The sequence below is a fragment of the Euphorbia lathyris genome, chromosome 8 (genome assembly GCF_963576675.1).
Source record: "Euphorbia lathyris chromosome 8, ddEupLath1.1, whole genome shotgun sequence".
Lineage (NCBI taxonomy): Eukaryota > Viridiplantae > Streptophyta > Magnoliopsida > Malpighiales > Euphorbiaceae > Euphorbia > Euphorbia lathyris.
In genome coordinates this window covers 30,075,537-30,100,865 of record NC_088917.1, presented here as the reverse complement: position 1 = coordinate 30,100,865, position 25,329 = coordinate 30,075,537, and the positions used below count along the sequence as shown (strand labels likewise).

The following is a 25,329-nucleotide window of genomic DNA, read 5'->3' as shown; positions in this document are numbered from 1 at the left end:
AGGCTAAGAAAGGAGTCGAACTTAGACCAGATCCAGTCTCCCTCCGAGTCCACCACATCAGCAATTCTCCAGGAGAGGAGATCATTCGGCGGAGGGGCGATGCACACCTCAATCAACGGTTTGTCACCAATCCAGGTGTCATACCAGAAACTAATGGATATCCCATTACCCACCTCCAAGCCAATCCCCGTACAGAACTCAGCAAAAACAGCACTAAGCCCTTTCCAGAGGAAGGAACGATGTATTATTATATTTATAAATATGTCTCTATATTTTTAATATTTACACGTTTTCCCCACGTTTCTGTTTCCTATGTTTTTCAGAAATTGTGTTTCCCAGTATTCGTTTTCGTTTCAGTTCCGTATCCGTTTCCGTTTTCATGCAACATAGTCCATAACATATCCTAAGCTCCCTCCACATGATGTCGTTCTGATACCTTATGTGATTTGAAGCCATGTCTCTAAATATATAATCAGCATAATTCTAAAATTATATAGAGAGAGATAGGGGTGGACACGGTTCGGTTAACCGGTTTATTAGGTAAAAAAATTAACCGAACCGTTATCAATGGTTTTTTAACCATCCAAACCGAAACCATTCCATATCAATCGATTAACCATCAATCAGTTAACCATTCATTTCGGTTAGGTTTTTCGGTTAACGGTTTTTAACCAATTCTCACTAGTTAACCAAAAATCAACGGTTAAATTTTTACCTAAACCTAAACTTTTAAACAATATTAAAATACACATAATTTCAAAAATTCAAACGAAATGAATTCATATAAAAGTTTAGAATTCAAACATAAGTACCGAACTAAAAAACAATCTATCAAGTTTACATTTAAAACAGAACAAAATGTAAATAATATTTCGTCAAAATACTTATTACAACATAAAGCAGTATAATCTATGTTATAATCTATATATTTATATTAAGCAGTATAATCTATGTATTTATATTTATATTTGCCTTGCCTTTGTCGTCAAATGGCCTATATCTTTTTTTTAAAATTTATATTTATTAAATGGTTCGGTTAACCGTTAATCGCGGTTTTTAAACACTCTAACCTGAAACCGAAATCGAAACCGGTACCTATCTATTTTTTTAACCATTAAGAAAACCACTGGTTCGGTTAACCGCTTTTTCCGGTTCGGATTATCGATTTTCGGTTCGCTTTTCGGTTTGATTGGTTTTTTTTGCCCACCCCTAGAGAGAGAAGTGTTTGATAATTTTTACTAAGAATTAATTTTACAGATTTTAAAGGAGTATTAAGTGATAATGTTCACATGGTTAGTGACTGGCCAAATGGAATTTAGCCATTGATCATTAGATTAGAATTCTACGATGAAGAAATTAACTAATTAAATAAGGTATAAATTTCTTCACCTTGGGTTTTAATCTAATGGTGATTGGCAAAATTCCATTTCCTCATGAAGAAACGATTCACAAGTAACTTCAATTTTGTTACAAGATTATTCAATTTTGGTTGATGAACTCAAAACTTAGGGCTTCAAGATTTGATGGATTTTGATTCTTATATTTTGTTTGGGGTGTATAAATTCGTGTTTAAATAAGTATTTTCAATCTTAGAATGTTTAGTATATTTAGTGTGCCTTTAATGTGAATTTTGATTGAATTTGGTGACTATTGGAATTGAAATAAGACTGAACTCTATTGTATTCTTCTTATTCGCAATTGTTGAAATATGTGACAACCAACGTGTTTTGGCCATTGAAAGTCGCCTAGAAATCAGGCTTCGATTGCTAGTTTAGTCTCGCTTGGTACTGATGGAATTCAATTTGAGAGGTTGCTTGTTGGTTGTTCAAACTGAATGTGGATGCTGCGCTTTTCCGAGACAACGTTTAAACTGGCTTTGGAATGATTTTGTGCCATCATGAGCATGTTTTGTGGATTGTCAAATTGTTTAGTTGCTGGGTTTTTTTGAAGTTAGAGAAGCAAAGGCTATGGATATTCGAGAAGCTTTGTCTTGGATCAATAGTGTGAGCTTGCATAATATTTTGATAGAGCCAGATTCACAAGGTGTGATTGTGGTCATTAATTCTCATTTTGAGGATCTTTTTGAAATTAAGTCTATAATGGGTATTTGTTGGTCGTTAGTTTCTTTTTTTTTCTAAATCGGATAAAATTCATTTTGTTGTTGATAAGTGAATTCAATTGCTCATTATTTAGCTCAGACGCCCAAGTTCTATGTTAATCCTTTTATTTGGCAGGAAATGTATGCTTTTATTAGGGATTTTTTGTACTCTTAGACCATCTCCAACAATACACTCTATTTTACCTACTCTATCTTCATTTTTCTCTACTCTATCTTTAAATATAAAGTTGCTACAGTAAAACTTTTCCAACCATCTACTCTATTTATAACACTAAACAAACATATTCTTTTTAACAAACAATATTTTATTACTATTATATTACTTTTTCATTCTTTTTATTATTAATCAAAATATATCTATAAATTAATTTTTTATCATATTATATAATTTATTATTATTTCAATAATTTAAATAATAATTATTAAAATTAATAGTTAATAATTTGAATTTCATATCAATTTTTTATAATAAGCAAAAGAATTAAATAAAATTTGTTGTACAAAAAAAATTAAATAACATTAAACTTAAAACAAATAACAAATAAATATTAAACTAAAAAACAAAATAAATAATATTTTTAAATTAAAACACAAAAAAATATTAATATTTGTCTTACTCCAAAAATGCAGCAAGGCAAGATGGTTCTGCATATATGTAGAACCATCAACCATGCTGCATTTTTGCATTCTGGTTTTGCAGCTCCATTGGAGCTGCAAATAGTAAGGGTTCTTCATGTTTGGAGAACCCTTGGAGATGCCCTTATTGTAATCTAGTTGTTTCTTATCAATGCATGAGGTATTGCTCATTTTTCCTTTTCAAGTACAGGGAAGGTTAACAAAAATAATAATATATTACTTCCTCTATTTCAAAATAATTGTTACATATAATCAAATTTTCTTAGTTCATATTATCTATTAGATTTAGTTTTAGTTTTCAATGTACTTTTTTTTCCATTTTACCCTTATTAATGAATTCAATATTAATTGTAATTTTTATCATTTAAAGTTTTTTATGTATGAAAAGTGGTTCAATTTAATGAATGACACTAAAGAATGAGAATCATTAATAAAAAAAAAGATAAATGATTTTTTAGTCTATATTCCATAAATTTAATACAAATCAATCATTTTCTTATATGTGATTAGTCAAATTTGACAATTACTTTGAAATAGAGAGTATAAAATACTAAACAGTATTTATTTTTTGTTATTGGAAGTGGAGAGGAGGAAATATGGAAGTAAGACATCCCAATGAGGTTGGCATCCCCTATAGACCACATAACTGCAATCCAAATATTATTAAAGATAGCAGGAAAAAGTTCATACAAACATAAATCAAGAAAACAAAACAACAACTATGTAAACCAATAAGAGACATTGCCACATTCATTATCCTTAAGTAAACGGTGACATAAGTTTGAAGGCAAATTCCACTAAGAGCTACTTAAAAAAAATACATAGAACCATTAAACATAATGAGATTGAACTACAATGTGGTAAATATTAACGGTCTTTGAGGTAATAGTGTTCACATAGACCATAATGGCGAAATGAATTTAATCCTTTACAGTAAATTTAAGTTTATTAAATACTCTCTCCATTTCAAAACGTATTAAAAAAAAAGAAAAAGGTTGATTTGGATTAAATTCATGAGAATGAAAGTTATCTAGTGTGGACCTTAATTACATTAAATTATGTGGGCGACTATATACCGCACTAAAATTCCGGTTCACCGCCCTGTATTGACCTTTTTGCCCTTCTCATTATTTCAAACATAAGTTTTGAAATTCCAAATCCTCTCAACATCTTTTCCATTCTAAAAAAAACCGACCAAAAACGAGATGGCACGAAGAGGAGGCATCGGCAAAGGATACATGGGTATTACGGTAAGTATTTCCATAAAAAAAATTATCAAAATCGTGAGTAATCGGGCCGAAATTCGGGATTAAAATCCCAGAATTTCGCCTAGGCAGGCGCCGGAATCCATCTCCGCCTACGGTGGAACGCATGAACTATGCGTTCCACCGTAGGTGGAGATGCATAGTGTCGAGCGATCCACCTTAGGGTGGATCGCACGGCGCACGCGCTCCACCGTAAGGCGGAGCGCGCGGCGCATGCGATCCACCTTAGGGTGGATCGCTCGACGTACGCGTTCCACTTAAGGTGGAACGCGTACAACGCATGCGCTCCACCTTATGGTGGGGCCCATGCGCCACCCGTTTGGCCTAAGGGCCAAACATTTGCGGCGCACTGGTCTGGCCCTTAGGGCAGGTGGTGTAAACCACCCGCCCAGGCCAAAAAGGGGCAAATTTTGAATTTTTTTAAAAAAAAATTACACGGACCGGGCGTAGGCAAACCCGAACGTATAGAAAAAAAAAATTATCACGCACAATTTGTTTAGATGCGACTTCCCTCTGGGTGTTTTTCTTTAACTGCTGCTAAAATAGCACAAGGCTTTGCTTGAGCTGAAGACATATCACGCACAATTTGTTTAGATGCGATACTGAGTCCGCTCATTTGCTGACTTCCCTCTGGATACATACGCATTGTATGGTTATGCATTCCAGTTAACCCAGCCTTAGCCTTTATCCCCCATCCCGAAAGGTCTGCATGTTGATAGGCTTTAATCTGAAATTTACATCGGCACGCTTTAGTTTTACTTTTCCTAATTGCAGGATCTTCATCATTTTTCACAACACCTCTATATCGTTCACCCCGTGAACAGCGCAACAACTTCTGTTTACCCCCATTTTTGTGCGAAGATATTACAAGCTAAAACCCATTCTGAATAGCTATCTTTTTTGCCCAATCAATAGCATCCTGACTGGAGGGGAAAACGGTATCCGTTATAAAACGCGAACTATAATCAATGTTATCGGGGTTCCAATCTTCTATCGGTACCTGAATATACGAAAAATTTACATTAAAATTACAAAAAAAAAATACTTCGGGCCTATTTCTCCCGTTCGAAATTAGTTCGGGGCAATTTCTGTCCACTTTTGCCTGAACGGGCAGGCTACCCGTTCCACCATAGGTGGAAACGGGCAGCGCGTACTGCCCGTTCCAAAGGTGGAACGGGTGGCGCGTACCACCCGTTCCATGGGTGGAGCGGGTGGCGATTACCACCCGTTCCTTAGGCCGATCGGGTAGTTCATCCGATCGGCCTAAGGAACGGGTGGTAATCGCCACCCGCCCAGGCAAAATTCGAATAAAAAAAATAAAAAAATGATTAATAACGTTTTTAATTCTCGTAATATTACCTCGTGTTCGAACTCATTGTCTTCGGGAATGTTTTGATCCATTTTTTTCAAATCCGGGATTTGTGCTCGGGAGAGAAAACTAGAGAGAGTTTTTAAGGTTCTAGGGGGGAAAAAAGTGGCAAGGGTAAAATGGTCACAACAGTGCGGTGGAACGGAAATTAAGGGCGGTATTTAGCAATACTCTAAATTATTACAATCAAAACGAGAAAAGGTTGAGATAAACAAGATTTTTCTATGTCGATAATAACCATAGGATTTGGTGTGGTACTTGCTACATTTTCGGTATAAAATTCTCTCACTTGAAAACTTGAATATAAAAAGATGTTTTCTTTTCAAAATTCCATACGCTAATCTGCTTTTCTTTCCTCTCTCTCTCACCAAAAAACTAAAATAAAATTAAAGTGAGAGGGGAGAGAAGCAGAACTATAATGGTTATTCTAGCAGAGGCACCAACAAGTAACTGGTATTGTGCCTTATCCACTACATTTACATCTTCGTCTTCTGGCCCACCACCAGACAGGTATGCAAATGCACTTCACTTTGTTTTACTCTGCAACACCATAAATTCCCATTTCGAGAGGGGGGAGGGGAGGGGAAGGGAGGGGGCTAACTTTCTGATGTCTACTCTTTCCATTTACAGACCTGAAATATTGAGCTTTCCAAATGATGGATTCAGATATAATCAGAGATTTCACAGGATCGGACCTTCTTTGACAATGCAAGTCTTAATCATCTATCTTTTTGTTTTTCTAATTAAGGGAATTGATGTTAATCGTGTTTTTTTTATGTTTGTCTCTTTTGGATAAATAGGGCCATGGATTCTAGGTCTTTTCCTACGAAGAGAAAGGAAGAGTTGTCAATACAGCTTCCTGAGCCATCTATTCCTCAATTCGAGACATCGAGGCTACCTGATCTGCGATTTGACCGCCTTCAAGTACCAGAAAAGGAATTGTTAGATGAAAACAAGCTCGAATTTGGCCAGTTTGTGGCTCGAGAGGCTGTAATTGATGAAGAATTATGGGTACACATCTCTCTATTTTAATGGGTTATACTTTTTATTGGATTTTTTTCATGTTTTTGTGTAAATTTTTCTGTTTTGGTCCTTCCCCGGGAAATATTCCTAAGGCACATAAATAGCATAGATGAAACAACTTCTAATTCTCCTTTCCTTTTCCAATTTTTTGACCTTTCATTTTGTACTGTTTTTCATGACTAATTTGTGGTGCTCGTGTTGTGTGTTTAATTTTGTTGCAGACTGCAGCTTGGCTGCGAGCAGAAAGTCATTTGGAAGATCGAATGAATGACAGGTGCTTAATTTGTTTCAATCCAACTCAGATTTTCTGATATACGATCTGATGATTTGAACAATAGAGACAAAAACACGAAATTGCTATTATTTGTATTCTTCTGAAAAAGGGATGATTAGTCCCAATAATTGGTGTTTTACAATCCAGAAGGTGTTAAGGTAATGGGATATCCTTGCTGTTGTATCAACTTCTCCCTTACTAATGAACTATGTGCTTCTTGCCCATGGATGTAGTTAAAATTAGCAGAATCACATAAATCTCTTCTTCTTGTGATTGCATGTCAAGCTTATTATAATTAACAACGGATTCAATACCTAATAAAAGGTGATAGAGAAAAACAGATTGATGCAGTGGTTTCAAACTGGTTCCTGCAATTATTCTTTATCCGACTTAGATTTTGTCCACAAGCATATATAAGTTTATTAGTAGATATAAGTAGTTACTAATTCTAGCTATCCCTAATTAACAGATATGTTGATAACTACAAAAGGAAATTTGCAGATCAGGTATGAGTGAATATAATCTGTTTTTTCCCCCTTCTTGCCGACCTAAAGTTTATCTTTTTCATGAATTTCTCAGTCGTTTTCATTATGTGTAGGAGTTCCATGCTATAAAAAAGCGACGGGTAGGTCTACATGGACAAAACTGTAAATGTTTAGTTACGGTATGATCTTGTTATCATTAGTTCATCTTAGACACTTCCCCTGGCAATATAAATAAGAGAAAGATGTAGTAATCTGTATTCTAGTTTAATCCTTTTTTTTCTTTAAGGTTTGAATAGTTGAAAGATGCTCAAAATATTGAAGATCATCTTACCACTGTGTACTTCATTTGCTATTATGTACCTTAATTAACTACCTCTTTATATCATCATTATCAGGTAAAAAAGGATGACAAAAATGTAAAACGTACTGTACTGAAAAGTGTAGTTGGAACTCTTGATTTGAGCATCCGATGTTTATTACAGGGAGAGACCTTTCCAGGGGTAAAATGCGTTCTATCTAATTTGAAATTGGTATTTGATTAGTTAATTAATTAATCTGATCAAATATTTTTGCTAAAGTAGCTATTACATGATTCTCTCACAGGAGAGGGTGAAGCTTCCGGTGTTCCGCAGCATTTACAGGAGGGGTCCACATTCATATGGTTATGTTGCAAACTTGTGTGTTTCCAAATCAGCTCGTCGTCAAGGGATCGCGAGTAACATGTTGCAGTTCGCTGTTGAATCAGCCAAATTCGAAGGTAAGTATCCACATATATCTCCTACTGCAGAAACAATTTAAACTGGTAAAATTTGTACTTGGATTGCAGGTGTAGAACATTTATATGTGCATGTGCATAGAAACAATAGACCCGCGCGAGAACTATACGAAAAGATGGGCTTTGAGGTAATCTAACTGTGGATACTTATTTTGTGATTGTGAATGTAATCTGATACAGGGCTTACATTATTTATCAGATGATTGAAGCTGCAACAGAGCAATTACAAGAAGAGCAAACTTACCTACTTTGTTACAGGGTGTAAAAACTTCAAAGATATAAATTTCCCATTGGCAAGTACAGAGGCATCATATTCATATCATATACAACAACTGTGTAATACTTGGATTAATCTGATCCAAAATTGGGAGGGCAATAAGCACAATCTTTTAGTCCTACTGCTAATTGTAACCTTCCTATAACTGTAATTATTACTTACGCAATCTGCTAATATATGTACAATTACATTCTTCTTCACGCTCTGCTTCCAACTTCAATCTTTTATGTTCAGTCATCGGTTACCAAGAAACAAATACAAATGAAAAGAAAGTGAAATGCAATTGAGTTTGAGTTTTTTAATTTATCCAATAAAATTATAGAAGAAATATGGATGCCTCAAACTCCCAAAACAAATGGAGTATGATAAGATGTGGCAAAGAAGAGCTGATATTTGTTTCAGTTGTTGATCTTTAACGCCTAATTACTGTGGTCCCAGCTAGGTTTCCAGGAGAAACTAGGTCTATCAAGAACATAAAAATAGGAGGTTGACATCTTAACCGTTTATAGATGGAAGCCTCTTCATTTGTTTTTTGTGTCAACCACTGGTACCCTCGTTGAGGGAATTTTGTTCAAGGATTGGAGAGTTAAGGCTCCTCAGCTCTTTCTGCAGATTTGTTTAGTTGGGATCATCCTGTGTCGCCAACTGAGCCACAACAGGTGGGTACTGATGGCAGCCTCTTCATCACATGGTAACTAAGGCCTTGTTTGATAAACCACTTAATTACTTAAATTAAAATGTTAAGCACTTATTTAATTTAAGTGCGTTTGATAACAGTTGTTTCTCCACCACTTAAATTAGTTAATTAAGTTAAAAACCACTTATTTTGATAAGTCAAAATATTTAACTTAATATTTTAAGTTCAACATTATCAACTAATATTTTTATATAAATTAAATCATTCAATATTTTCAGCACTTATAATATTCAGCACTTAAAATTCAGTACTTATTTTTTCAGCACTTAATTTTCAGCTTTATCAAACAGCACCTAAGTTAATGATTTTTTCTTGTTCAGCTTCAAATGAGATTTGATGTTTGTTTGAAACTTTTATTGGTTGAAATTGCAGTGAGTCTGACAAGTCTTATCACTAACGGACCACTGTATAAAGCTATTCTTGAAGATGACTTACAGAGCGTTAACAGCATATGCCATCATGACCTACCGGCACTGGAGGCTAGGATCACAGTCTATTGGGACACTGCTCTTCATGTAGCTGTTGGAAACGGAATAGTGAATCACATTGTGATTATCTTGTGAATCAGGTGTGAAGACATCAGTAAACTCCGCAAAATTCTAATGGCAACACCGGCCTTTCTGCTGCTGGTATTGTTGGAAACATCAGGACTGCCACTATGATGATCTGCAAACATCCAAATCTGCCTCAGGTTGCAAACCATGACGGCCGTGTTCATGGCCAAAAGGACATGATTTACTATTTACTGGAAGGAAGTCAGTGGAGATTATTGGCATGCCGCTGAATATTCTGCTGATAAACCTGGCGTTTTTTTTTTATGAATCTTGTGCTTGTGGTCACCAAAATGATTCATTTCATACTTATTTTTTCCTATCTATTTCAATCTTTGTAATTGCCAATCATTCTCAAAAGTCAATGTTTTGCAGACTTGGCACTGAAGTTGGTTCAAAGCCACCCTCCTTTAGCCATGGTGGAGTACAGTGTTGGCAAATCGCTTCCGAGTGCAGTGGCATCAAAACCACCATCTGCATTTCCAAGTGGTGGCCAACCAGGTTTTTGACACCGCTTATTCTTGTGAGCACATCACACTTCAACTCGGAACAAATAGAAATGTCTAAATGGATTCTTTTGTTTCATGATTCTCTGTCTTGTCCTTTCAAGGTATTCCAATCAGGTTAAGCAGTAGCAAAACCAAATGATGTGGATGTAGAGAATCCAGAACATTGTCAGGTTGCAATCAAATCACCTAGCAAGCGAGCAATAAATACTGGTTTTTGTCTTTAAAGTTTATAATGAAACAGTGCCCTTTCCCTGGAGAGTTTAATTTTGCCTGTATATTAATGGTTTGAGGCAACGGTAAAATGTTGTTGTCGTGTGACCAGAGGTCACGGGTTCGAGTCTTAGGAGCGGCCTCTTGCCAATTAAATTGGCAAGGGAAGGCTTGCCCCCAATACACCCTTGTGGTGGGACCCCTCCCCGGACCCTCGCCCAGCGGGGACGCGTAATGCGACCGGGCCGCCCTTTTTTTTTTTTTTTATTAATGGTTTGCCTCCATGAGCTGTTGTGGACTTTACAATTGATTGTTGCATGTAGTGATGCATTCATGTGAGATTGTAGTATGGAAAATCCTTGCAATGCTAGATATGAATCATCATATCCTACTTCAGCTTGGTGTTTTTGTTTTCAATCCCAAGTTATGGAAGATATGATAAATAAGTAGGTTGATTACTTGATTTGAATGCAGTTCCGCTGAAGGAAATACATGACACAAAAATTGATGCATCATCAAATACTTGAACTTGTCAGTTGTCAAATACTTCTGCACTGACATAATATGCCAAGATTATGAAAAAGCTTCCAGAATGCTTCAAAAACCTTTTTCTTTTACCAGGAATTGGGTATTTATGAAGTTGAAGAAATCATGGAAAATTTTCCTCATGCTATCCGGTTTTCAGATTATTAGAATCACAACATATTCCAAATTATGAGGTATTGGGGTTGTTCAAAGATGCTGGAAGCTCATGTTTGTGTCACTGCAATTTCCTCTCGTTGATATGATCTATTCCACATACAAGCCTAGAATTTTTGGCAAGAGAACAACAAAAATACTGCTGCATTAACAGAGCGAATCTTCTGGGTTTATTATTATGTTTATGTATTGCACATTTCAGTCCAGATTGAGTTTCATTTTAACGAAAGACTTTCAAAACTCCTTTTCAAAGCAGTACTAATTACAGCTTTAAAATTCTTTATAAGAATATAAATAAAAGGTTTATGAAAGACTAACCAAAGCAACTCATATATATACATTCATAAACTAATTTACCTTTATATATATATATAACAATTTTCAAATATATATCTTTAATCAATCGATTCTAACCCCTTCGTTTAAATCGCTAACAAAATCAAATTTTCAAAAGATTAATTTAATTAACTCTTTTAAAGATTCAAACGGTTAAATTTTTAATCCACAAACATGTATATCACATATACAAAACAGTGTTTTATTTATGGTTTAATTCTAAAAATCCTATTTGTTAATTAGCCGAATTATAAAACCTATTAATCTCGTCTTTAATGTTTAATGTTTTCATTTATGAAATAACGGATTTAACGCTTGTTGTGACAGTGAAGGAAAATAGATAAGTCTACGCACAGCGGAATTATAAAATTTTGTCTATTTCCTTTTTTTCAAGATCCGTTAATTGTTATTTTATATAAAGATGAATTAAACATAAGTACTTTAGTTGATGAATTATCTACCGTTGCAAACGAAGTTCTCACGAGGATATCAATTGTCAATCACGAACACAAACAAAAACAAAACTAACACGTTAGTAATCAACCAATTAAAGCAACCAAGTGTAGATTGACTCTAACGGTATCCACACGAACTAAGAAACGAATGGAATGAGAAAGATAATTTATCGAGTGAGAGACGGAAAGAATTTTTCTTCTCTTGGAATAGGGTTGGCCGAAATACATAGGGTAGGGGGTATTTATAGTGTTTTGATTTTCCTAACCCTAATCTCATTAGGTTTACTTAATTAGATTTCTAATCTCATTAGGTTTGGAAGAGAATACTTTTGGTTCGCTTTCCTTCGGGCCGTCTCTTCTTTATACACTTTGCGCTTTTTGGCCACAAGCTCTTTTAAGTCTATCACTTCAATAGGTCTGGGGCGTTTCTCTACAAAGTAGGAGTTTTCGGAAACTAGAATTTGGATCCTCTTCAAGCGGCAGTTCTAAGTTAACTTTTGATTCATTTCTTCCAGTTTAGCACTTCTTCGGTGTCAAATATATCTGAATCAGAATAAGAAGAGTAGTCTTTTACGTTGGAAGGTTTGTCTGAGAATTTAACTTTAAGCTTGGCTTTTTCGGACCCTTTCGAGCTTTCACCTTAATTTGAGACAATAGTCTTGACAATTTGGGTAGCTTCAGGTGAAGAGGGCACTGAATATATTGGAAAGTTTTCCGTCATTTCTTCATTTTGAAGATCCGGAGTGAATATATTGGAAAGTTTTCCGTCATTTCTTCATTTTGAAGATCCGGAGTGTCACTAAATCTTCTAAGTGAAGGGGGCGTTCCTTCAATAGAGATAACAACTTCGTTCAAGGGGGTGGAAGAGCCGAAGGGAAGAGATTCGGCACCTTCAATAGGAGCTGACGGAGGCGGTGTGAATGCAGTATTGATAGCAAAAGAAGTTTCGACTGAAAAGTTCTCCAAGATCGGTTGTGTCAACCCTTGTCAGTGATCACCAAATGCTTGGATGGAGGTATTGGCTATTCATAAATTATGTTCAGATTTGGGTCTTATTTTAAATGGGGATGTTTGCCGCCAATTCTGAAGGCTTGTTATATGAAAGAATGAAGATTTCTGCTACTGGGGCTTAAAAGGCCAATCTTCATGTTATTGGAGGTCCGTTCTTCTGACCTAGAAGTCAGATAGCATCGAGGGCTTCAAGGATAAATGGTTTTGGTCAGGACCAAACTTGAAGGCCTCTTTGCAAAGGTCATTTCGAGGCGGTTTCTCTCATTCCCCAACCCTTGGTATGGACAGTTGGAGTCCTACAGCAAGCTGCCTCCGATTCTGCAATACATGCAAAACTTTCATTATCGGTTGTTCCTTCTCACGTAGAAGTTGTTGGTTCAACTGATGAGGACATCCTTCATATATCTCATTTGGTATCGTCGAAGGAAGCTCCCCTTGCGATGAAACTTATTCCTCTGTATCGCTTACTGAGCCTGTGAAAGGTAATAAAGTATGATTTCACGCTATGTTTTTGTTTGAACTCCTTATCTTTTTTGCTTATCACTTCCCATTTCTGAATCTTCTTAGAGCTGGAGGCTCTGAAGAGGAAAGATGCCGAAGTTGAGCCTATGAATGAGAGTCAAGTTCTTCCAAAGAAACTCAAGGCAGATGTAGCGTGGAAGGCTAAAGCGAAGAAAGTTTCGAAGGTTCCGATTAAGGGAGTTGATAAGGCAAAGGCAAAGGTCAAGGTCGATGACGCTGTGAGGACAGATATCCAGCTTCAAGCCCTTCCTTCGACTAGGGTTTGACTCCTAATGAGTTGGCGCGCTTCAAGGAATACCACACTTCTAAGGTATTTGGTGTTATTTTCTGCATTTCCCTCGTTTGAGCTGTGTTTTCGTTTCTTCGGGCGACTTTTGACATTCTTCCAGATGTGGGTGTACCAGTATGGACCGAAGACAACCTTCCAAGATTCGCGCGCCTTGCTTAGGATTTAGGTCAGTAGAAGGTTTTACTGTTGAGCCTTTTGCAAATTTATTGATTTCCCGAGCGGCCCAAGTTCGTTCTCTTCCTTCGTTGCCTTTGCTCTAATGTCTTAAGTTTTGTTGGTCATTTTGTAACGACGAGTTATTTCAAGGGTTTTCTACTGATGTGGCGTCTGTCGTTGCCCTGAGCAAAGCTGCCGAAGCAGTCAGTGAAAACCCTCAGCGTCACTGTCTCCGCCACGAATCGACAAATATATTGTGTGATAGCAAATCCGCAATAGTAATTGTTAAAAGTCTATTCAATACCAAAAAATAAAGCACATAAATACCAAGTTTTGTTTTGAGCAGCAAACTGAGAACGAATGTGTAATTAATCTGATTTAGTACAGTAATCAATACGAATATTTTTACCAAAAAACACTTCCAAAAAAATACATTTGAATTCCTAGAAATTAAATTTGCAATTTATGGACAATTATCAAGAAATAATATTGAAAACACGTGATTGTTTTGTCCTCATTTGGATACAATTGTCCAATAATACTGATTTAGATTCAACAGAATTCTTACTGTAATACTGAAAAGAAAACCTGAGGATCTGTGATTTTACAATGAAAAATTAGACTTGAGTCCTCTCAGAAACCTTATTGCAGATGTGTTTCGAGCCTCGTAAGAATCAGGGTCTAATTTTGCAAATTAACATGGTTTCACGGTTCAATTTTTACCTTCAAACAGCCTATTTTGCTTATCCTATAACAAAATATGAATGCAAATAAACATGAATTTCACATTTATAACAGATATTTTGTTAAAGTGTAGCATATTCGTTACAAATTAAATAGTTTTGGGCGGATGACCTTCAGCCACCCACCCGATTTCCATTTCCCATAAACTTGGGATAGGCAAAATCACCGCTAAATTTATAGTTCGCGGCATTCCAAAAATTTCATTTGATATCTAGCATTCTATGCATGGACTAGCATCTAACCTAACATTAGAAATGTGATAAACTATGAGGTATATCGCAGTGGAAATACTTCCATATCATGCACCCGAATATGTTCCAATACTGGAGTCAGCTTCACACCGATGATTTCTACTCCTTCATTTGAGTGACCGTCTAGGAACACATTTGTGATCTGCAGAGATACCAACATCCCAGTGAAATATAGTCCATATAATTTCTATCATTTACCAACCCAGGAAAAATTTCAAGGGAACAAGGAATATTACCTGACCACATCCAAAAAGTTTAAGCACCTTCAGTGATGAGCAGCTATCTACAATCAAACCCACAGCCTCATCTCTCAACTTCCGGCACCAAGATAAATCCAATTTCTCCAAATTTCTTGATCGTCTGGCAAGTGCTAGGGCTGTATTGTTGCCAACCTACAAACCAAACATTGATGCTCCATTCAGTAAGTACATAATATAAAAATTACTCGAGGTAATCATCAGAACTCTCCAAACCAATATAGAAATTAGTCGAGACCAATATATAGCATGCATGCTTAAAGATGCAATAAATGAAAATCAGGCAAGAACAGCAAAGATGCTACATGGTATTTACATGAAAAGGAACTCTTGAATTAATCGCCAAATAAGTAAAATAAATATATTATTCGTACCTCTGCAACATTATTCAGTGAAAGTTCTTTCAAAGGCTCCCCAGAGGTTTCCAAGAATGCAGCAATAGCTTCATCGCTGACACAGCAGAAAGTATAAGATATATAACTTGATGAGAATTACTACCAGCACTCAACCCAAGTGACACCAAAACAAGAAGCAAAGTTTACATAGTTTGACATGTCCAGAACCTAAAAGTCCAACCACATATACTATTCACCTGAGTTTAGACTAAGCAAAGTAACAACACAACCACACTTCCAAACAATTCCATTATCACATCAAGGCATTATTAGAGAGGGGAGAAAACAGATTATACACGAGAAACATAATATCTTGGTGTGTCAATTTGAAACAGGGAAACAACAGTTAGGCCCATCTTTGTCTGTCCCATTCCTGGATTCACAAAGACTCCTCTTAAGTATCTGGTTTTGGGTCAGCAAGATCGCAATAAGAAAGAGCAACCCCAAACCATTTCCTCCAGTTTCATTCCATCAACAGCATGCACACCAATACCTTGAGCAAAATACCAATAGGCAAATGCTGGTGTCTGGAAATAGCTACAATAGTTCAGACCTCACAAACCTACTATCCTCCACCACCTTTTCTCATTAAGGACAATTTCATGGGGATGAGTATTGATCTTAGCTCAGAAAGAAATAACTCAATAATACCCATGCCAAATCATGGTGAAAAAAATTCAAGTAAGCACCTAGATCATCATCATCAACCCTAGAGTATAGACAACCTATTTACAGATGCTCCACACTTCTCAACTACAGAATTGAGAATAGGAAACTAAGCACTAAATAGCCAAGAACATCAATTCCAAATTCAATCCCTTCACTTCATTTGGCAATCAACCAAGCTTGAATGATACTAAAAGGATTCAATCCCTTCACTTCATTTGGCAATCAACCAAGCTTGAATGATACTAAAAGGTACATACATGTACAAGCAATAAAAGGCAAGACCAAGCAAGAAATATATATATATATATATATAGAAGTAATAACAAAGCTTATGGTGAAAACCTGAAAGTATTGCGACAGAATTTTAAAGTTTGAATTTGCTGGCAACTATTTGCAAGATATCCCAAAGTAGCATCTGTCAATTTATACAGGTTAACAAGGTCAAGTGAACGTAAGCCAGGGCAAGTTTCAGCTATGACTTTTATGCAAGAATCAGTCAAGTTCCTGCACCAAAATAGACAGTTCTGAGTTATACTCTTGTGGTCAAATAAGATTGACAAATATCACAAATAAAAATGGACTAAAGAAGCTTACGTGCAATCAGACAGAACAAGTTCCTTCATGTTATGACCACGTACACCAACAAACTCTCGCACGAAATCATCGCGAACAGCTTGCATTCCAGCCAGTGATAGCACCTCTAGGTGTTCCAGTTTCTTTAATGCAGGCAAAATAAGCTTGACATCAAGACTTTGGCAATCATCAATATATAATTCCTGCAGATGTGATCCCAGCGACTGCGCTAAAGTACCAATACCAAAAGAGGTAAGAAGAGAACACTGACTGAGATTTATAGATTTTAGTGCAGGAGCAGCAGAAAGAAGTGAACCAAGCCCAATATCTGTAAGCCGGCATGCACCGCTAAGGGATAAAGCAATTAGAGCAGGCATGCTCCTTGATGACCTAGCTAAGGTAGCAGGTAAAATATAATCAGCTATGCAGCGACCACATTGATCAAGTTGTAAAACCTGATCACACAATAATGAGAGTCGAATTATATGCAATCTCTACAAAATGAAACAGGAAAAGGCCACTAATAAATTCTCCATAAACGAAGTAATGAAGATCGATTGAAATTTATGGACAACAATCATAGCTCTTAGAATTATTAGTTTCTCAAACAGAACCACAAAATGTTTATAATTATATTTCCATTTAAAAGGAATAAAATCCACAAGTTAATCTCAAAATATTTCTAAAATATGTAAGATTGAAGCAGGCAAAGATGAATCAAATTCAAATGTCACTGAAACATGTGACAATGTACGGTTGCCATTAGGAAAACCCCTAACTATAAGCACTAAACTCCTAACATGTTGTATGGAAGGAATTTCTTAGGTACCAATATCACCATGATTCTAAAACTCCTATTCACCAAATTTTTTGCAGCCAATTTAGTCTGCACAAGTAAATGTGATGAAAAGTAAAAAAAATAAGGTATTACATTCCTTTCAACTATTAGTTAAATAATTATAAAAATGTAAGAAAATAGTATTGTAATCCTTTTTACATGAACATATGCTTTGGAAGATATTTCATTTATCTTAAGTCAAAATTTTGGTTTCATGCTGTCATTCTCCCTTCTGTTCATTTCAATTGTATTCTTAAGCATTTTTTTCATTGGTACAACCAATAATAATTAATAGTTACCATAATTTCACTAAAACATGCAAGTTCGAAGGAAGATAGAAACACAATTTTAAGTTTTCTAATCACCAAACTGCAGAATATACAAATTAATTGCTTTTAAAATGACCGCATTGAGAATTAAACCGACATATGCATATCCAGGATCATTGTAATACTAATTAGAGCTTAATTTCAGATGATAACAATAAGAGCATCAGCTTTCGTGTAAATACCGATAAATTGCTGGTGTCACAGGCCCCAAAACATTTGGTGAACTCTTCCTCCGTCAGCCATGAACAATCCTTAATGCGTATTTCAGTAGGGGACCCACGGACAAGAAGTTCTAAGAAACAACTATTCATGCCCCAACAATCACAGAGTAGTTGGCAAATTCTATGCCTCAGTGCATCTGGGACATGATCAAGTGAGGAGACTGCATCAACATTCTTGACAAGAATTTTCATGCAAAGATCCAGCAGTGAAGGAACATGTGCTCTTGATAGATTAGAGCATCGGGTTTTTCTAGGAATCCATGTTATTGGAACAGGTTTTGGTTCTTTTGAAGTGGAGTGACCCTGCTGTGAGTTTAACTTGTTTGCTCTGTCCCTAATAATCTTCATCGCAGTTGAGAAAGGACCTGGCCAGTCTTCAACTTTCTCACGCACTTCCTCAGATGGCGTTTCTACATCAACACGAGGCACGTTTTCCTCCTGTTGCTCTTGAGGCTCAAAGTGAGCAAATCGAGAAGCACTTTTCCTGGCGATTTCTCGAAATCGCTCCATTCTTGTTTCACTCTTGCCTGAGTTGGAATTACTAGCCAGATTTCCACTCTCCAATGCATCCTTGAAACTGTCAACTAAGCCCTGAAGCTTTGACCTTAAGTCCTGTAATTGGGATTCCAATTCCAATTGTGTAACCTCCCCAGTATTTGATTTGGAATCATCATTAACCAATTTCCCCTTCCCTTTATCGTCTTTGCTATATCTATCACTTCCCTCTGCATTATTGCTGCCATTAGGGCTTTGGTTTTTCACTTCTTTCTCGACAGAAACAATCCGTTTCCCAGACCTCAAGCCCAAAATCCCCGAAGAATTACTAGCAACACCGCTACCATCCTCATTATCTTTCAAATTAGAATCAGAATTTCTCTCTTCTTCCGACCACGAGCTGACGGTTTTCTTCCTCTTGCTAGAGCCATTCTGAACGCAGTCATCACCTGTAACCAATTTCCCCTTCCCTCTATCGTCTCTGCTATATCTATCACTTCCCTCTGCATTATTGCTGCCATTAGGGCTTTGGTTTTTCACTTCTTCCTCGATAGAAACAATCCGTTTCCCAGACCTCAAGCCCAAAATCCCCGAAGAATTACCAGCAACACCGCTACCATCCTCATTATCTTTCAAATTAGAATCAGAATTTCTCTCTTCTTCCGACCGCGAGCTGACGGTTTTCTTCCTCTTGCTAGACCCATTCTGAACGCAGCCATCACCTGTAACCAATTTCGAAGCCAGACGAAGGCTCCGTCTCCTATTGGATTGAGAATTGGAGACAGAGTCGGAAGCCATATGATCAATGTTCAGGGTAAGCGAGGCCGTGGGCGACTGCATGGACGGTTCGCTGATTCGGGCAGGAGTGATGGGCTCGGGAGTGGACTGCTCAGTTAGGGGTTTGGGAATAGATTGAGTTTGAATAACTTCACGAGACCTAAGTACCACCATCGCAACTGGAGAAAGGCGATGAAAATCGGTGATGATCAGAGCAGAAATCGTTTTTCGGTAAAAAAAAGGGAGAGAGGAAAGGAGGTATGGCTGAACGGAGGTTAGTGGTGCTTTGGCGCCCTTTGTGTTTCTCTTTGTGGGCGAATTTTAGGGTTTGGCTCTCTCTGTGTCAGCCGATGCGATGCTTGGAATTTCCCGCCAATTCTTCGCTTTCTCTTTTGTTTCCTTTTTCTTAATTATACTCTTTTTCCTTCGATTAAGGCTACATTAACTTATAAATAAATATTTAATATAATTGGATTTTCTTGAATTTAATCCTTCATTAGGGAAAAAACTATATCACTTGTTGAGGAGTCGAACTTGTCGTATGTTGTGGGTTGACTTACGTCAGGAACGGACTCCTGAATACACTCCGACGATCAAGTTAGCAAATGTGATATAAAGAGAAAGTCCAAGTCCTCGTAGAGAGAAAAAGTTACCTTATGAGTAGATGGGGAGAGAAAAAGTCATTAGTAGGTGTTTGCACCAAAAATAAAGTTTTATTGTTGCATACTCTGGTTTACACTTTTCAAGGGATAAACTTTTATTTTTTTTTAAAATACCCAGACCGACAAGCTCTTCAAGTTTTTCTCATCTTTGAAAGATAAGCATCTGTTGAGGTTCACTAATTGTTTATGCAGACTGCCAGAATCTTGAAGAATGATGAAAGCTTCTACAATCAATTTGGATGATGCATATTCAATGTGGATGTCATTCTTATCAACTCGTTTCCTCCATGTCGGTGCTACCTTCAAGCCAAATAACGCAGGGATGGGTGCCTGTTTTGAGTTGTATTGGCCAGCATTGTGTGCTCATCAATTTGGCCTTATTCAGGTCATTCTAGCTTCTCTTTTGTTCCCTTTGGACGAACGTTACAAAGCTTCTGAACCTCGTCTACGTCAGCTTCTCAAAGATGGTTTTCATTTTAAATTGACAAAAGTGGGCAAGATCTCTTCGATTGTTACAGCTGAGTTTGACAATTAGTGGTCTTTACGCCTCCCTTACCTTCAACAATAAGTAGAAGCATAAGTAAATTTCTTGATCTACTTCTTTCTACTTCCTCTCATCTCTGATTGAACCAGACCATTCACACATACTTCACACAGGAAAGGTGGTTGATGAGGAAGAAGCCAATGGAGACGAAGATAGCGATGTTGTTGAAGCTGATGTTGCTCTTGATGAATCTACCAACCTCGACGACTTCCCTGAAACAGATTTTGCTTTCCTTGCCCAAGTTAACTTTGAAGATTTAGATTTAAATTCAGATGAGAGACTCTTAGAAGATGATTCTCCTCCTTTAAAAAGGCAAAAAATGGGCAAGTCCCCTGATATTCCGGCTGATACCATTGACCCAGGTGATGAAGGCACCCAGGCAGAGCATGATGGCGTACTCTTTGTAGCACAAGTTGATTGTACTTCACCATCAGTAGGTGTTATCCTTGCTTCAGCCGTGGTCAATATCCCTCAATCTCCATCTTCTTCTGATATAGCCATCGTAGACCATGTAGGGGAACTCCCATCAAAGAATGACACTCCCATTGCTTCTAAATCTAAGGTAAATGAAACTAACTTCCACCTTTAGCTTTTTTTTAATAAAAGTTCATCCCTTGAAAAGTGTAAACCAGGGTATGCAACAAGAAAACTTTGTTTTGGTGCAAACAATAGGGTATCGGTCCTTTGTTTTTTCGACTCTGGTGATCATCCCTTTTTTCAGCTACAAGCTTGCTCCGATCTTCCTTCCTCAGCTTTTTGTCTTCTTCTCTCTCTTCGTAGTCCGTGGGCCGAAAAATTTCATTGTATCGAATAAAACTTTGCCCCACCGTCATAAGCTCTTGGAAAGTAAGGGGTGGGTTGGTGTAACAGCTTTGTCGAAATGGGATTGCATATCCTCCCCTTAGCCAATGCGTCGATCGCAACCTCTACGTTTATTGAATTGACCTACGATGACATGTGATGGAATCAGATGAGGTATCCTATCAAGGGCTCTATCGACCTTTGCTTGACGTTGTTGAGATCGAACCTAATCCTTTTGGCATTAACAGTCCCTACAAAATGGGTGATGAAGAGATCCTTAAGGAGGTTGAAGGAATCGACCGTTTCAGGTGCCAAGCCCTGATACCATTCTTGGGCCACGCCTGCCAGTGTGGTGGGAAAGACCTTGCACATGTGGTGCAATTCTCATTGGGGTCCTCGATCCCTATGTATGAGGGGAGTCGGGGGGGTTTCTAGTTTCCGAGAAGCAAGCTTCTATGATTCGTTGGACTAGAGGAGTCTTACTCGATGTGATGCTCCCTCCTCTAGGGCCTCCCATGGCCTTCTTATCCAAGAAACATTGGAAACAGGTTTCACAATCGTACTGGTCGCCCTAACAGGAAAGTGGGGGCGCCGATGCCTATGAGGTTGGCTGCTTTTCCATACGTGAGGGTGATGGCCTCTTTTGGGCCGGGAGCAGTTGGCTCCAACGTTGGTGGGTGTTTGAGTTAGATGAATTCCCAGATCCTCTTGTTTTCTTCTAGCATAGCTGCCTGCGTTGCTAACATTTGGCGCTAGGCTTTGGCCTGGCCGTTCTGAGTTGCCTAAAATTGTTGCAAGGGTTTCAGAAGCTGAGCTGATGGACCCTGATCTAGGTCTGTGGAGGAGTTGGTTGTTGCACCATCTGTGAAGGCGATGCGGTTGGTTGCTGCTTCGAGGTCTTGTTGGCAGGTAGGCTGGCTGGTTCCTAAGATCTCCTTGGTGGGCATAGGCTCTACCGGTTGAGGGGTTTCCGTCATGTCGAAGTGTGGTGGGGAATAAGTGGGGGGTTTTAAGAATGTTCGATTAATGCTCACTAATAAGGGTCAAAAACCTCTATATTTTAGTACGGTTTTATGCGTTATTTTGTATCTTTTATTATTTTTTATTTGCTTTAATAATAATTTATCATTGTTTTGTCAATTTTAGGTTTTGAATTACTTTTTTAGCATTTCATTAAAATATTCCTAACTTTTGTTCAGTATTTTGTCACTTTTGATAAATTAATCTCTATATGTTATTTTGAGCTTTATCTGTACCCAAAATTAAGAAATTAACCTACGAAAAATAAATCAAATTTTACTTGGTAATTAAAAAGGATTTTTGTTAGGATAATTAATTCATTTTAGGTGAATTATTTAAATAATATTTTATGAGATTATATGCAGATTTTTAGAGATAAATGTGGAGATTTTTAAGGATCAAAATGAGGATGCTTTTCTGACTAGATTCATTGGACTCAATCTTTCTGACCAGATTCATTGAACTTACTTAAGAGTTCAAATTCAAATAAAAATCCTGCAGAATATTTTGGCAGATTTTTAGGGATTATCTTTGAGTTTTTTGTATTTAAATAATTGGATTTTCCATCCCTGGAGATTAATTAGTTTTTATTAGATAATGTTTGAAGAGTTAGTTTTTCATTAGAATAGTTTTTTTATTAATTAGTGTTTCATTAGAATATCTTTTTATTGATTAGTGTTTCATTAGAAATAGCTTTTTGTCTTTCATTAGAATAGCTTTTAGTTTTTCATTATAGATAGTTCCATTAGTTAGAAATAATCAGTTTAGTTAGACAGTTTTGTAAAGTTAGAGAATTAGTTTTTGTAATCAGTTTTTCATCAATCAATTTTTAGTTTTTAGTTTTAGTTGTTAGATCTTTAGTTTTGTGTAAAGAAACCCTAGCCCCCAACCTTGAAAAATCATCCTCCTTCCTCCGTTTGCCATTAAAGAACACCAACCTTCGTGCTCCAAGAGGATTATTCAAGGCTTCCATCCTTCAAGTCCTAGAAAGACGTCTGCACTAGTCGACAAGTTCCCTGAAAGGGATTTCTTTCTCTTTTATATTTGTTTGCCTCTAATCCATTCTATAAATCCTAGCTTGATTGTATCATCGTGACAAACAATTTTCCATCTTTAATATTAATCTAAGTTTTATTTTGTTCAATTGATTGTTATTGATTTTCTAAGTCTTACGCTTTGCCTTTCTGGGTTAACTCATTCATAAGTCCAAATATCGTCTAGGCACATATTGCGAGCTGAATCTGACTAAGTCAGAGGCTATAAGATTGAAAAAATTATGAAAGATTAAACCCAAATTTCTGAGCCTCGAAGCTAGTTTTGACCTTACAAGGGAATCACTCGTTAGGAACCATAGAAGGATAAGTAGGGTTAATCGCCTTAGGCATAAGTGACTCGGTTTAGGTTAACAATTGAATGTCAAAATAGGATTGGAATTAATATTATCGTATCACCTCATCTCATTCCAAGTTAATTTACCTTGCTAAAGATCACTTAAGAGTAGGTTTAACTTAATTAGGAGTAGATTTAATCTTAAAACCATCAATCTCAAACCCCCCCCATAGCCTAGATAACTTTAGAAGCCTAGTAGTTTGGTACTTGCGGTATAAATCATGTGGATTCAATACTTGAACTTGTCCAGATTATTACTTGATAACGACGGGATACACTTATCCCTTAGTGAGTCTCTAGAGCGACTGCTCGAAGGCGCATCACTCACCGCACGAAATGTTAAGGAGTCGAACTCGACGTATGCTGTGGGTCGACTTGTACCCGGAGCGGTCCCCTGAATACACTATGATGGTCAAGTTGGCAAATGTGATATAAAAAGACAAAGTTCAAGTCCTTGGATAGAGAAAAAGTAACAATTATGAGGTTGTAAGAAGTCGGGGTCAGTCTTCACGCGTCGTTCCCCCAGGCCAAGGATCTGGCCTAAAGGCGACGGGGTAGGTCTAGAGACGACGAGGATCCGACATCGGAGACTTGGGTCGATGACACTTGAAGAGGGGATCTTCACATACTACATCACTACTAATAAGTAAAAGGTGATTGTTTTTTCACATATTTGTATTGCAATATTTACTATTTATAGTCACCTTATTTCAATGTTATAAAACTTAGACCAGACCGGTCAGTTTGACCAATCATATCAGGAAGCGGCCAGCCATTTAGTCTGAACATATCTGGTTTGATGAATTTTCAATAAATAGGGTAGATTCGAGGTCGAATCGGGACCTGATGGTCTTGTCGGAATTCGATGTGACCCCGTATTTTTAATTATTTAAAAAAATCGGTCCAATGGACTTATTTCGATATAGCATTCACGTCGCTCATATCGTGTGAGTGCGTCTCTCACTCGGTGGTGTTTCGATTGCACTCCCTCCTATGCATGAAAGAGTTTTTTCTATAGTAATTTGTTAAAAGTTCTTTAACTTAAAAATTCTTGTTTTCTTTCTTATGTGAGATGAAAAAACTTAATTTCTTTTTATCATATTTAAAATCATTTTACTTTTAAATACATACTCTTTTTAAGTATTTTTATATATATATTTATCAATTATTTATTTTTTATATGATATTTTGTATCATCAATACAATTTTTTTCAAATTGCTTTTATTTATAGTATGGGATAAAATTTAACACTAATGAGCCATGGTAATTATGAAAAAGAATTGCATATAAAAAGTAAAGTTTTAAGAAAGAAGTATTAAAGGTAAATTAGTTTGATAGTCTAATTCGTTATTATTGACCTTAGTAGAAAAACCTTAAACAACATAGATTTTGTTTGACAAATAAGCATTAGTGGATTACAATAGATGTTAGCTGGTTACCTTTTTTATTAGGTGATTTAATTTGCTAATTGTATAAACTAATTTGGTAAAATTTAATTGATAGATATAAATCATTTATCTAGGGTTAAAGGGTAGTAATTGGGGGGTAAAAATGTCATTCAAAAGAGATTGAGCAATAAGCTAATTGAAAAGTAGCCTTTTCAAAATTAGTTTTTTAGACTCAATAACTGCTTTTAAACATCTATTCACTAAACGTCACTATTAAAGGTTTGACTAGTCAAAACCTCTAAAGTTGCTCAAACCTG

At 36.7% G+C, this 25,329-nt stretch overlaps 2 protein-coding genes across 4 annotated transcripts; one reads left to right on the top strand and one right to left on the bottom strand.

The window, feature by feature from the left end:
- Positions 1-5,685: 5,685 nt before the first annotated feature.
- Positions 5,686-8,423, top strand: LOC136204070 (GCN5-related N-acetyltransferase 6, chloroplastic). Of its 2 annotated transcripts, none has more exons than XM_065995255.1 (10): positions 5,686-5,899; positions 6,020-6,097; positions 6,190-6,400; positions 6,634-6,686; positions 7,156-7,192; positions 7,285-7,311; positions 7,567-7,671; positions 7,775-7,928; positions 7,998-8,074; positions 8,146-8,423. In XM_065995255.1, the coding sequence occupies exons 1-10, from the start codon at positions 5,808-5,810 to the stop codon at positions 8,209-8,211; spliced, it is 900 nt and encodes a 299-aa protein (XP_065851327.1). In that variant the 5' UTR covers positions 5,686-5,807; the 3' UTR covers positions 8,212-8,423. The 2 variants fall into 2 exon arrangements, with proteins under 2 accessions (XP_065851327.1, XP_065851326.1); XM_065995254.1 differs by having other exon boundaries at positions 5,688-5,899; positions 7,285-7,350.
- A 5,996-nt stretch (positions 8,424-14,419) lies between these two features.
- On the bottom strand, positions 14,420-19,585 carry LOC136203698 (uncharacterized). 2 transcript variants are annotated; one of them, XM_065994904.1, is made up of 6 exons: positions 17,897-19,585; positions 16,569-17,041; positions 16,317-16,478; positions 15,285-15,360; positions 14,890-15,045; positions 14,420-14,795 (listed from the first exon to the last, which is right to left on the bottom strand). In XM_065994904.1, exons 1-6 carry the CDS (start codon positions 19,379-19,381, stop codon positions 14,667-14,669), a joined length of 2,481 nt encoding a protein of 826 aa, XP_065850976.1. In that variant the 5' UTR covers positions 19,382-19,585; the 3' UTR covers positions 14,420-14,666. The 2 variants fall into 2 exon arrangements, with proteins under 2 accessions (XP_065850976.1, XP_065850977.1); XM_065994905.1 differs by having other exon boundaries at positions 16,569-17,002.
- Between the last annotated feature and the right edge of the window lie 5,744 nt (positions 19,586-25,329).